The sequence below is a fragment of the Myotis daubentonii genome, chromosome 7, assembly GCF_963259705.1.
Source record: "Myotis daubentonii chromosome 7, mMyoDau2.1, whole genome shotgun sequence".
In the NCBI taxonomy this organism is placed as follows: Eukaryota; Metazoa; Chordata; class Mammalia; order Chiroptera; family Vespertilionidae; genus Myotis; species Myotis daubentonii.
In genome coordinates, this window is record NC_081846.1 from 953,420 (window position 1) to 968,111 (window position 14,692).

General features: G+C 47.3%; 1 protein-coding gene across 1 annotated transcript in view; it reads left to right on the forward strand.

Moving 5' to 3' along the window:
- The window catches only part of FSIP2 (fibrous sheath interacting protein 2), a 51,274-nt gene that overhangs the window by 27,640 nt on the left and 8,942 nt on the right, over positions 1–14,692 (forward strand). Inside the window, exons 10-11 of the mRNA XM_059704841.1 lie at positions 16–2,431; positions 4,690–14,099. Of these exons, the coding sequence (XP_059560824.1) occupies positions 16–2,431; positions 4,690–14,099 (11,826 nt within the window). The remainder of the gene's footprint in view (positions 1–15; positions 2,432–4,689; positions 14,100–14,692) is intronic.

Below are 14,692 nucleotides of genomic sequence, written 5' to 3' on the forward strand. Positions count from 1 at the left end.
CCTCAAAGGCTCCAGAGCCTTAAAGTGAGCCTGAAGGGCAGCCTCCCGCCAGGTTTTAAGACAAGTGTAAAAGCAAAGGCAAAAGTGACCTCTCTGCCTAATCTGAGGACAAAGCTGGCCCCGGGCCCTGGTGGTGCTAAGGCCAGAAGCAAGACCAAGGTGGGGCCCGGGGAGAGGACTCTGAAGAGCAGCCAGTCCAAGACCCGCCTGGGGCTGCCGCACACGCTCACCGCCGGGGACGCCAAGGGCGCGCGGGGCGCCAGGCTGCCCGCCGCAGACCTGAGGGCGCACGCCACGCACGTGACCAGCGTGATCCTGGAGACGACCGTGACCGAGTTTGAAAAGGCCACGCAGACGAGAGCCGTGGTCAGTGTGAAGGCGCTGCCGTTTGACCAAATCGGGGCAGCAAACAGGATCGTTCGCGCCGTCCTGCAAGGGGTGTGCGCGCCGGGCACCCACGGCCTGGCTGCTCCGAGCACATTCTCGGCTCCGGCCGACCTCAAGCCTTCCCCGGGGCGCCCGGGCGCGGGGGGCTTCGCTGAGACGCAGGCCTGCTTCTACTTGGAAAATGTCTCTTCCCAACTCGAGCAGATCTTTCCCAAGGACGGGATATTTAAAAAAATGTTCGACAAATGGCAGGCAGAAGCAAATGACATGGAAAGTGAAAAATGTAACTTGCTGGTAGTGGCTGAAAATGTTTTGACTGTCATTTCAATGAAATCGAAGGAATTAGAATATTATCTTTCCCTCTTAAATCTGACGCACCCCGAGGACTGGGAAAGCAGGCTCCATAACCGCCTCAAAGGAGCGTCGGTGCGAGCGGAGGCCACCAAGGCACAAATCAACATGTTCTCGAGGGAGATCGTTGAAATGCTCCTTGAGAAACTACAGCTGTGCTTTCTGTCCCAGATGCCCACCCCGGACAGGAAGGAAACTCCAGCAAGTGGGAAGGAACCCGCCGCTCGGATCAAACACGGCCTTTCAGCCAAGGACGTCCTCAGCGGTGCGCCCATCTGCTACATGGACGCGAAGGACCACATGCCTTTGGGCTCCACCAAGCAGGTTGTCCTCGACATTGTGGAAAGGGTGCTGGGCATGCTGGAGGCGTTTGTCGACCTGCAGTTCAAACACACCTGCAAGTACGAATTTTCCGAAATGGTGAAAATGCCGGTAGAAAACCTGTTTCCGGCCCAGCAGAGACTGCTAAGCAAAAAGATGTTGCCCAAACTGCAGTCGCTGAAAAAGCTTGCTGATGACTGCCGGTCCAGTGCTATGATTTCCAAGGAAAACGTACAGAACGTTTTTCTGCAGGTCCACTCATTCCATTCAGAGTTGCTTACCTGCGCTGTGACCATCACCAGCGACATGCTGGGTGTCCTCAAGGACAAGCTGGACAAGGAAATAGGCCAAGCGGAGCCGCCGGCCAGCACGCTGCACGAGAACGTGGCGGCGAGCGAGATCATCGGCGCGCTGATGGACCAGTGCACGCACGTCAGCGAGTCTCTGATCAAAAACCTCCCCAGTCTGTTCCCAGGAGTGGAAAATACCTACATTGTTAATCATCTTGCATTCGCCACTGATATGAAAATCCCCAAGTCAAAGGAAGTTCATTTTGGGAATGGGCCTCCTCCACGGGTTAGCATTCCTGGTTTGGTGTTTGATCCTGAAGACGACACGAAGAAAAGGTGCAGGGGCCCACCCAACGTACCTCCCTATGCCAGAGCCCCCGGAGAAGGCCCGGTCAGAAGCTCGGAGCCCAGGGGAAGGCCTGACTCAGGGAATGCGCCATCCTCCTCTAGAAACGAGGTCCCAGACCACGGCCCCAGGGAATGGTCATTTGATCAAGCCACGCCCGAAGGCAGTATCTTACAAAAACTGGCTAACCGGGTGACTGAGTCCACAGAAGAAGCATTGAAGCAAGGCCTGTCCTTCATAGAAATGCGAAAAGCTAAAAACCCAAAAGTGTTTCATTACGGGACCCCAAAGCCGGTTGGTGGGCCTAACCAAACTCAGACAGCTGTTTCTCCACTCAAGATATGTTTAGCGGCAGAAAATATTGTCAATACTGTGTTGTCAAGCTATGGGTTTCCTAGTCAACCACCCATTAACGAAAGCACAGAGACAATGAAGCCATTTTTCATATCCACACCAAGCCCCGCAGGACAAAAGGAGGAGAAGAAAAGTGTGTTCGCCACGTGGGGTGACCGGACCCGCTGCGTCCCCAGGGGAAGAAGCAAAAACCCAGAAGCCGGCAGAAGAGACTTTTCTTTATTGCAAAAGTGGGAGAAGAGCGACCCAAAGGTAAAAACTGTGAAAGAATTTGAAGTCATTGCTTTTGCTGATCATGAACTGGGTCCAAATGAAATCAATTTGGTAGCAAGACATGTAACCACATGTGTGGTCACATATTTCCAGAACTTCAAAACCAGAGGTAAGCAAAAGAGAGAACTTCCTTTAGACGTTGACATAATTTAGAAAAAGAACAGTCAGATATGTTTAAAGGTCTCTAGACCAGTGATGGCGAACCTTTTGAGCTCGGCGTGTCAGCATTTTGAAAAACCCTAACTTAACTCTGGGGCCGTGTCACATAGAGAAATTTTTTGATATTTGCAACCATAGTAAAACAAAGACTTATATTTTTGATACTTATTTTGTATATTTAAATGCCATTTAGCAAAGAAAAATCAACCAAAAAAATGAGTTCGCGTGTCGCCTCTGACACGCGTGTCATAGGTTCGCCATCACTGCTCTAGGCGGAGCTGCATGGGCCATCTTCCTGAAAACAGCCTTGGAGGTGGGGACTTGGTACTTCTTACTGTGTCAGGACCCTGACAAAGAGTCCAGCATTCACGCGGTTGGAACCTGAAAGGGTGTGGTGGTCAGTTTCCCGCATCCTAGATGAGAGATAATGGGACTATGTGAGAGCCGGTGGAGCACAAGGCATGAGCTCCAAAGAGCTTTTAAGATTCTCGTGCATGGCTCCTTCATGCCAAAGCCACAGTTAGCGGATTGCAGGTTAGCAACTCATCTTTTCGTGGTGTACAGTTGACGTCTTTGCCATTATTAGTCACAGTTTGTAAGAGCAGTGGCATTCAACATCTGGGTTTTTTTTGTTTTTGTGTTTAATATATCTTTATTGATTTTAGAGAGGAAGGGAGAGGGAGCGAGAGAGAGAAACATCAATGATGAGAGAGAATCACTGATCGGCTGCCTCCTGCACGCCCCACACTGGGGATCCAGCCTGCAGCCCAGGCAATGTGCCCTGACCAGGAATCGAACCACGACCTCCTGATTCATAGGTTGATGCTCAACCACTGAGCCACACCCGCTTGGCTAAACACCTGGTTTTGTTTACATTGCAGTATTCTTAAATTCCTATTAGGTGCAGTACCATAAACATATTCTTACAAAGGTATTTTCACTCCCTTTCTAAGAATGTTTGCCTGCATATGTTAGGTTGAACCACATGTAATAGCCATTCTTGCATGTCCAAACCTGTTGATTATTGGCAATTTCATAAAATGGAATCTAATAATACTGTAATAGCTCTGAACTGGATCAATAATTCCAGTTACCAGTACACCGCCAGTCCAGATACATCACTTGCCCGACATTCAAATATGAGAGCACATACTACCAGACCCGCCACCTGCAGGCAGAGGTCATTCTCCAGCCTTAGAACTGGCCTTTCTTCTGAGGTGAGCCGTGTGTAACTGCAGCTTCAGGCTCCTAAACGGCCTGTCCCCGAGCAGGGCCTGACTGAACTTAATAAAGGAAAACAAAGCCAACAGAAGCAGATAGGTGACTCCATCCCGTTGGTGTCTGGTGCCTCCCAGGGAGCGCACTCATGGTCCTTCTTTCATGTGGAATAGTCCTTCCTCACTCCCTCCATCTCCACATGGGACCCTCTTTCAAGCAGTCAAAGCTCAGCTAAACCCCTCCCACCTCCTGAGACCTGCCTCCTCCCACACCTGGGGGGTAGATAGAGGACTGTGTCCTGAGGGAGCTCTGAGAACCAAGGCTGGCGCTCTGATCAGCCCTCCAAGAAGTTGGCCACCCCAACCAGGTGTATGGTTTGCAGTAAATATCTTGTTGAGTGGGAGGAAGAAGGGACTCCTACGCCTGGCTGGGTTGGCCTTCCGTTTTTGTGACAACCTACAATCCAGGGGTTAGAAAACTACTGCCATGGCCACAGAGCCCCTACACTTCTGCAGTGAGCACAATCCTACTTCATTGTGTTCTTATGGCTACTCAACTCCCTCGTTTCCTGAGTGACACACAGCATACCATGAGATGTTGTGACTCAAAACATGTCCTCAGTAATCATACGAGGTCCCCATGTATCACTGTGCACATGCTAGGATGTAAAACTCAACTCGAAACTCATTTTTCTGCCCCAGAATTTCCAACTTCTTAAAGCCCGTAACTATCTAAGCAAGTCAGACATCAGCACTTGACTTAGAATTTTAATTCTTCATGGTTAATTTTCTCAACTTTCTGGCTAAAATTATGATTCCACAAGGTGGGAAGTAAGTATCAGAAGAAAACCCAATTTCTTTCTTGACTAAATTTTTCTTTTTCTTTAGTGAAGTGTTCCAAAGGAGAAATTCATATGTAAATAATTTACCGATATATTGAATTTTCCGTATTTCTCTTAATGCATCTACAAATTATGTTTTCTCTTTGAAGTGTCCAGTGAGAAGATGTCTATTGTTTCAGCACTGTCAAAGAAAACATACGAGTCAGAACAGCGTCTAAGAAGCATATATAATGATTCTTCGCTTTGCCAACTTTGTGAGCATCTCACTGAGTCTGTCATTTGCCATTTAATTTCGAGGATTTCTGATGGCATCCGAGGTGGCAGAGAAAGTGCGAAGGCATGGGAAAGCCAAAATTCAGGATGTAACAAGATTATTTCCATTGATTCTCAAGTATTTGAAAACAGGTCGATTTCTATCGGAGAACTTGCCTTAAGTATTTCCGAAATCATTACTAAAATCCTTTGCAATAGTAACATTATAGAGCCTGACATTGCACAGCAAAGGTTTTCTTTAAAAACAAAGTACACTTATTGCCCAGGAGTCACTGCTACTGACTTTGACCATATTTTCCAGGATCTCTTAATAGGAGTGATTCACGTACTGTCCAAAGTGATGGGAATAACTCATCACCTTGAAAGCAATGGAAGAAGTAAACCATCTTCTGTGCTTAGAAGCAATAGTGGGTCCATGCACAACAAAACAAACACCATGAAAAGACAGATAAGTTGCAGAAACTGGGAAGCATCTACTCACCCAAATGAACACCCCATTCACAATGAGAAATTAAATTATCTGGCATACAAGTTAGACAGTATTGTTAGTAGCCTGAAAACTCGTGAATCCAAAGAAGTAGTCAACAAGGTCTTCAATATTGTTTTAGATTTGTTTTTACCAGATGAACGCAGAGGTGAGGCTATGGATTCTTATGAAAAAGCAAGAAAATCTTTATCGTCCTCGAATAATAACTTAGGGCTCACCCCTAAATCCGTTTTTCTTCTCAATGTCGTGTGTGAGAAACTTATCAGAACGCTTTTGGAAAAATGCACAAACACTGCCTTTCTTGATCACGGCCCTCTTTCTGATGAAATGTCTGCAGAAGAATGTCAGCTTTTAAAAATGCTTCAAAGTGTAGAAGACGAGGGCTTTGGTGACTGTAAGGGGGCAATGGGCTGTGAACAGTCCCAAGGAGATTATATGTCAGACCTTTTGGAAAATCTGGCAGAAATGGATACAGATGTGTCGTCATCTGACACTATGCTCACCCTCGTTTCCCACACCTTGGTGAAGTCCCTGATGGACAAACTCTGTCACAACATTGAACCCCCTCACAGCTCGCCCAGTGCAAGCCAGCACCTGAAGGGTAGAACACAAGAAAGACAGTCAGGTCTTATAAAAGCAAAAAGGCCAGAATTAGCAGGATTCGGACAAGGTAAAGGTTCTGCCGGCTTCACCAGCTGTGACAGTCGCGCTCTGACCGGATCCCTAAATCTCTCCAGCATGGTCCGCTCCAAAGCACAGTCACCGTTTGGCAGGAAGTGTTCAGTAAGCTCCTCTTCTGTGACACCTCGTAGGAGGCAGGAAACAGCCATCCATAGCAAGCTACGCCTGGGGAGTAGGAGCACAGGTGTTTATTCGGCCACATTTTTGGAGGAAATCATTTCAGAATTGTTTTTCGATCTCTCCACTTCCCTGTGGGGCAAAAATGAAAGCATCACGGAGGCCCAGCTCAGTGAGATGAACACATTACTTGTCAACAACGTGGTGAGGGAGTTCGCGCGCGCGCAGATTGCTGTTCTGCGGAATGTGGAGGAGAGACTGTGCTTCCCGCCGGTCCAAAAGGAAAGGGTACGCAGGGTTGTTGACTCGGTTTACCCCGACGTTTTGCAGAAATATCAATTGAAGGTGACCTGTGGTGTGAATCTGGCGCATGACAACTCCTCACTAGCAGGACAAATAGCGAACGGCATACTGTTAGAGATCGTGGACTATCAACTCCCACCCTGCTTCCGGGAGAAGCTCAGCCCCAACTCCTGCTGCCCTCTCCAAGCGGAAACCATCCTGCAGAAACTACAAAGGGCCCTGAGAGAATACGCTTCCACATCCAGGTCTGCGGGAGGCTACAGCACCAGGGTATCGCACTCCTTTTTAGAGGATATCATCAGGAGGCTTCTCGCCCAACTCACTGCTCCACCTAGTAAGGCTTCCTCTCTGGGGAGAAAAGAGTTCATGAGTTCAGATTTCAGTGAAATGTCTAACTGTATCATAAACAAGGTTCTTTCAGCCATTTCAAAACACAAAATTTGGCTCACTATATGTGACAATCCACAGCTATGTGCAGGGAAAAACACCCAGAAGATGGTGGATTCTGTGTATCGGAACATCATGCAAATGCCTGACTCTCTCGTCTCAATCCAGAACAGCCTGGTGAGCCGCAGCCCAGTTATGGTGGACCGAATAGCCAGTTTTATTATCCAAGAGATTATTGAAAACCATCTTCAACCATTTTTGTGTGAAGAAGGTTTGCACCGGCCAAATACTCCACTGGATGCAGTGTCGGACATGGTCAAACGGGTCCTCAGTGAGGTCACGGAGTCGCACAGACCCAAGAGGCCCTCACCCTCAGGCGTTTCCCCGGACACATTCATAGGGGAAATTGTGGCCAGACTTGTATCAAAGATATTCAGCTCCAAGCGGAACACTGACAATGAGCTGGGAAACATGACACAAAAAATAGTGAACTCGATAACCACCCACTTCGACAAAGCTACAACCCACATCCTCAGTGGCGGCAAGGAGGGCGCCTGCCCCTCTGTAGGCACCGACATCGTGGATGAGCTCGTGTCCTCTGTTTACAGAAACGTGTTACAGCAGCACAGGCTAGACCCTGAGGCTGACAAGGAGTCTGAAGACAGCGAGACTTTTGTGGAAAACATCACCAATTTAACTGTAGCGGCCATTTCTGATTACCTTCTTCACCCGCTGTTCTCTGGCGATTTGTCGTCTTCCTGTTCTATTTCCGCAGCTGAGAACATGATCCAGGACATCATTAGTAACATCAGCAAACCCACCACGCCGAGCCCGAGTTTATCGCCGTATAATACCTTGCTGCCATACACGTTTTTAGAAGACATGATCAGAGTACTATTATCTAGAATCTTTTCTTCTGCATCCGACTTTGTTCCAAACACAGGAACTCTAAAAGACAGGTCAAGAGTGAATTTCAATGAAATTGCTTCAAATATAATCAGTGATATTAGGATGAAAATTTCTCAACATGACATCCAATTCTCAAAAGATGATGAAGAAACCAAGTTTGTTTATTCAGAAGATGATGTCCAGCACCTTGTGGACTCCGTCTTCGAAAACATTTTACAAAACTCCGAGTCTCAGGAATCGGTTGAACGAAACATCAAAGGCAGCAATGACGCTCTCATCGATAGAATAGCAGGTTTCATCATCAAGCATATTTGTCAACAACATCTTCAGCCGTTTGTGGACCAAAAGGCATTGCCTTCCCCCACAGACACTCACCCTGACGGCGAGCGAAGGCCATGGCCCCCTGCCAATGTTTACTCGGCAGCATTTTTGGAAGATGTGATCTTTGGAGTTTTAAGGAAAATATTCCACAGGGTGTTGGGCATTGTGCAAACAAAGTCAGCAAGAGACTCGGAAGATGAGCTTTTGGATAAAGCTGGGAAACTCATACATCTGATAGCAGAAGAGCTGTCAAGAGCCCCGGTCCGTATCCTGGAGAACGCCGAGGAGCACTGCCTTTTGCCTCCAGTGGAGAGAGAGGTCCTCAACAACGTTGTGGACATGGTGTTCAGCAAAGTGCTGCAAGAATATGAAATGGACATCCTGCCCGATTACGATTTCCTCAATGACACAAAAACCTTGGCAGCAAGGGTGACTAAGAGCATCCTGGCCCACACGTTTGATTTCCAAATCCACCCAAAGCTGATCGGAAAGCTTCGTTTTAAGTCGTACGCCAAACTGAACGTCGATGTTTTGATAAAGAGAGTCCAAGGCTACATCACTAAATCAAGATTCCAAAGACAGGCGTCCACTATCTACACCACCATGTTATCGCACACCCACCTAGAAAAAGTGGTCACCCAGCTGATCTCTCAGGTGAGCCCACTGGCCTCCAGCGCAGAATGCAAGGGCACGTCCAAGTCGGAGCTAAGTGACAACGTCATAAGGCTGATAAACGAAATTATGTCAATCATTTCCAAACATGCAATCTGCATTGTCAAACATGGCAGTGAGAAACAGAGCATGATCTCCGAGAAAGATATCCAGTCCATGGTGGGTTCCATCTACGCCGACCTTTCACACTCAAAGCTCTACCAGTCTCTCACAAAGGATAAGAAAGGGATAAGTAAGATGCCTGTTTCGAAAATAGCGAGTTTTATCATAAAAGAAATATTTAACCATCATCTCCAGTCATTTTTACCTGGAGATAAAACATGCCTCTCAGCTGCGGTTGATCATGATAATAAACAGAGAGCAGCCGACTCTCAGCAAGGAAACTTGGCTTTTGTGGTGAACTCGGCTGCCTTCCTGGAGGAGGTCATCGCAGAGCTGCTATGTAAACTTTTGTATGCGTTCTCACACAACGTCTTGGCTGCTGAGCACCCAGACATAGTGAAAGTGAAAATTACTGACATTGTGACAACATTAGTAAAATCAATTGTTCTGGAGTTCACCACGTCGGAGATTGTAGTGTCGAATTATTTCGATAATGATATGTGTTCTTCGGCAAGATACAAAGAAATGGTTCAAAAAACAGCCAACCTGGTTTATGAAAAGATATTAGGTGATTACAAATCTCTGATTCAAGTCTACAAGGTTATGCAAAGTGACACGACTTCTTTCGGCAGGAAAATTTATCACTTACTATTGGAAGAAATTTATGATCATCAGATGCAGTCGTTAGTGTCAGGAGAATTGGTGTCTTCTTCCTGTTCTTCCCTTCAAACCGAAAACATCATCAGAAATGTGCTGAATGTCATCACGAAGGCCGGCCCCGCCAGCCCGTGCGTGACCGTGCTGCCGCGCGCGCTGTTGGAAGACATCATTTACAAGCTCATAGCGAGCATCTTCCCTCCCACCCACACGGAGGGCGAGCTCAGGGAGGAAGGCGCTTCACCCGATGACGAGTTTGTGGCTGCAGCTTCAAAACTGACAGATGAAATTATCAAAGAAATTACGGAACATGAAATCCGTCTCGCCAGGGCGGAGGAGAATGCCGACAGTTCCCAACTAGACATGATTGAGAACTTGGTTGACTCGATATGTAATAATATCTTGAAAAAATCTGAATTTCAAGCGGAAGTGCAAAGAGATGCAGACAAAAAAGCAGGCTCGTTCCTCAGCAAAGTCGCAAGTTTCGTTATGAAGGAAATTATGGACCATCATCTGAGGCCATTTTTACAGGGTGACGGGGGCTCTGCACTCACCAAACCTGGGAAAGAAAAGACTCAGCCTTCCCTCTACTCAGCTACATTTTTGGAAGATGTAGTGGTTGACCTTGTTCGCAAATTTTCTTCCCTTCTAAGTATTACCGAAGAACCTAAGAAAAAAGGGATGTCGGAGACAGAACTTGTGGGGTTGGCCATAAAATTTGCAAATTCTCTGCTAGGAGAATTCAGGAAAAGTGAAATTAAAGTTCTACCGAATGCTGAAGAAGTCTTTGCTTTCCCACCAATTGATAAAGAGACAGTGGATAAGATATCCAACTTTGTGTACGATCAGTTCATAGGGAAGTATGACTCCGGTGACATGCAGAAGGATGATAAAGGTCACGTGCTAATAGAAACGATTGCTGCATTAGCCCAGAAGGCAATCTCTGCCTTCAAAATTCAACCCCTGTTTTCAGGAAACTGGTCTTCCACCTTCTTTTCATTTCTAAATCCAGATCACATCACCCAAAGGGTTCAACACCTGCCACAGAAAACCACGGCACCGAGTAGCACAGGCCTCAAAGGAAACCAACTTACGTTTTCGGAGCAATCATATAAATACACTTCTCCAACCTCAGTCCGGAAACACGTGTTGGGAACTCTGGAACTAGACAAAGGGACAGCAAGTAGAAAGAAAAGTGTCCAGAGTGAGGAGGCGCCCGTGAAAAAGGGCGAGACCCAAGAACGGAAAGTCACCTCTCTAACTAGAACCATGAAGTGCAATCTGCTTAACCTGCTGCCAGGGGCAGCTGCAGGGGTGGCAACTAAAAAGAAAGAGAATGAAAATAAAATGACAATTTCAATTAAAAATTATACTGAGAATGTATCAACAGTTACATCTCCAACTACTAGTGTGAAAAGTAAAGATAGTCAGAAGTCAGATTTGAAGGGAGCACGTAAAAATAATGAAACTGAGAAGAAAAGCAAATCGGTGTCAACAGATGAAGAGAAGCCACGTAATGAGGCATACACACAGACTCCAGGAGCTCCCGGTGAGACAGAGCGGAAGGAGGGAATGGTTGGACCAGATTTGGACCCAAACAAACAGAAGATTGACAAAACAAGAGGAAATGCATTGAGAAAAGAAGACGAGCCCTGTCCGTTACCTTTGACACCCAAAGTGACAAATGCAGCGACCAACACAGAAGACACATTAACTCTAAAGCCGAACACTGAGTGGAGAAAAAGCACTCTCCCTCTAGTCGATATAAATAAACAATATGCAGGCTATGAACGTGTTCAAAATATCACTGAAAATATTTATGACAATATCTTAGAGACATGTTTTGCCCCAGAATCAGATTATTCAAGTTTCCAAAGGACCCCAAGTGATACAGTCCATGTCACCCAAGAGGTCCGCAAGGATTCTGCCCAGTCTGTTTCAATAAAGGACTTACCCCTCTCGGTCGACAAAGATCTCCCTGCCCCGGAGAAGGAAGAAGAAAAGGATAACGAGAAAGCGAGAGAAAAAGAGAAGCAACAAGAGGGAGGAAAAGAGAAAGTGGAAGTGAAGGAGATCAAAACTGAACCCAGGAAACCGGACAGTGCTCAGTACCCACCGAAAAGTAAGCCTGGGATTTTCCCTGCTAAACTTTTAGAGGATGTTATCATCGAAATGGTTAACAAGTTGATCTTTTGTGCCTCACCAGAAGCACAAACATCTGACAGATGCCAAAATGTCAGTGATGGCCAACATCAAGCCGACCTCTATGACACAGCCATGAAGCTCATTGATTCGCTGCTGAAGGAGCTGTCCAAGGCTCAGATTAAGGTATTTAGGCCAGAAAAGGAAGGCCCGCCAGTCCCTCCCGGAGGTAAAGGGTCATCCGTTCCTAAAGGGCCTCCTGAGCAGAAAGAGCCAACGGCAGATGGAGCCTCACCTCCCACTAAGAAAGCAACGGGGGCGGAAATGTCCCAAACGCAGAAAGTGATTAAAGAAATCCCTCTGAATAAGGTGTCGTTCCTAGATAGAATCCCGGCCATCGATAAAACATTGGTTAACAAAGTTGTTCACTCTTCTGTATGCAATATTTTGAAGGAATATAGGTCTCAAGACTCCCTTTGTCAGAATATAAAGAGCAACGGGGGAAATTTAGCGAGAAAACTGACCAGGACAGTGATCAATGAAATTTTTCAGCAGCAGCTGAACTTGGAGCCCAGCGATGAGGTCCCATCTTCGGCATGTCTGCCTCTGGAATGTAAGGATGTTGTCAAAAAGGTCCAGAAGGTGGTGCGGACAGCCAGTAAAGAGTGTCAGACGTTCTCGCCGTACGCCATCCTGCTGCCTCGCGAGTTTTTACAGAACGTGATTTCTGCTCTTTTACAGAAGGTTTTCTCAGTCGCACCCAAAACCAAAGCAGTCACCTCGGAGGGCGGGTGGCTCACAGAACTGGATTTCCTGAAAATGAAGTTACTGGGCACCATCATGACCGAGATCTCCAAGGACAAAGACGTGACCATTCAGTATGTGGAGTCCTTACATCCCAACGACGACGAGGTCATCCAGCTGGTGGCCCTTTCTATTTATGAGAACCTCTTGTCCCAGTTTGGCTCGAAGGAGATTATACGAAACTGTGTAGCCAGCGGCTGCAGAATCCTCTCCGAGACCATCGTGGAGCTGGTGCTGCGAGAGGTGTCCGGGAACCAGCTGCAGAGCTACTTCTCGGGAGAGCTGACCCCGTGTCAGTGCGCAGAAGTGGACAGCATCATTGAGAACATCCTCAAGGACGTCATCCGCAGCACGGACACGCCCCGGCCCCAGCCCGCGCCTGCCCACAGGCTGCCTTACAACGTCATAGAAGAAATCGCCGTCCAGTTTCTATCCAAGCTTTTATCTGTGTTTCCCAAGGTGGACAAGAAAAGAAACAAATCCCTAGAAACTGAAATGCAAAACATCATGTCCAAAATATTAACTTCCCTGCAAGAATTTATCTCAAAAAGTAAGATCAAACTCATACCACCAGCCAAGGCATTGGCGACTGTACCGTTATCTGACAATGAAACGATCAAAAAGGTCGTCAATTCTGTCTACACCCGGGTGTTAAAGCACTCTGGCTCCCACGTGTCCATCTTCAAGGACCTAATGGGGAAGAGCAATGTCCTCTCTGACGTAATAGGCTTCTTGATGGTGAAGGAAATTTCCAATTCTAAATTCCAACCGCAAGCAGAGGAAGAAGTGTCGAGCTCAGAACTGGTGCTGGAAGCTGTCAAAATCATGGAAAAGGTGGTCAAAATTGTTGAATTGAAGTCCCAGGACAGGTCTTCCTCCAAAAAAGGTTCCATGTTGGATGTCACGTGTTTAGAGGAAGCGCTGGCCTTGTTCTTAGCCAAACTGGTGAAGCTGCCCAGTGCCTCAAGCAAAGATGCCAAGAACTTATCAAGGCCCGAGTTAAACAGAATTGCATCTCAGCTGACCAAATCTGTGTCGGCGGAGATTTCCAAAAGTAACATTAGTCTCGTTGCTGCTGACCCTGAGGGGCAGCTTTTAAACCCGGAAAGTGTAGAAATGATCTCTCAGATCATCGACTCTATTTACAGCAATGTGCTGATACAATCCGGGACCTACAAGGACCTTTACTATGACATCAAAGGCACCAACAGAGTCTTCCCCCAAAAGGTGGCCAATTTAATCATCGATGGCGTCTCCAGCGTTTCCTTAGACACAGACACCGACTGCCCCAAGGCTTCCCACGCGGACCACTTCGGAGATCTAGACGTGAACAGGATCGTCCAGAAGGCGCAAGAACACGCTTTCAAAACGAACCCTGACACGAAGACCGGAGCGCCCGATCCAAACACATGGGGAGAGGAAACGCAAATTAAAATCGTCCCCCACATTGGGAACAAGCCCATCAAAATAGACCCCGGCATTCTTTCCGAACACTTGGCAGTCATTTCGGTAAAAACTGAACCTCTGGAGAAGCTTCAGATGGAGTGCTTGAGAAACACCGGGCACAGCATAGCAGAAGTGAGAAGGGCATCGCTGCAGGGGAGAAGCTATTCCTCCGCAGACACATCTAATGAGGAAAAGCTAAAGAAAGAGAGACGCACCTCGCTGAACAGGACGGGGCGTCTGGACATGAAGCCCTTAGAGGTAAGTGTGAACGCAGCTGCAGGCGAACAGGTGAAGAGTGAGAGGAGGTGGCCGTGTGACCCTCCTCCTCCAATAGGTATTTGGGGTGCTTTCTGGTGGCGCTGCTGCGGCCCAGCCCAACAGGGGCATCGGTTGGGCTGGTTCAGCCCCACAGTCATCTGACTTCCTGGGACTTGGCACATGGGTGGCTCCCTCTAACGGTCTCAGGCCAGGGTTCCTAAGACAATCCGTTTAAACGGTGTTGCTTTGTTTGTAAACAGAATGGGAGCACAGGGGCATACCCTTCACAGTAAAAGCAGGCTGACTACGGCTGTGATCTTCATGTGAAGATTCAGTAGAAACACAATCTCGTGCGGTCCCTGCAGTTCTTACCGTGGATGTCGAAAGACGCCTCGAAGGGACAGCTAGGCTATCAGGACATAGGAAGGTTCAAAAACTACCTAAAGTAGCTCTAATTGCTCAGACTTGAAGCTCTCCCGCAGCAGCAACCTGCTGGCTTTTAGCAACATGTCCACCAACATTAGGCGGCAAACGCTTAGATTACACTTGTTTCTTACGGTACGACTTTCATTAGCCTTTTCCAATTTCTTCTA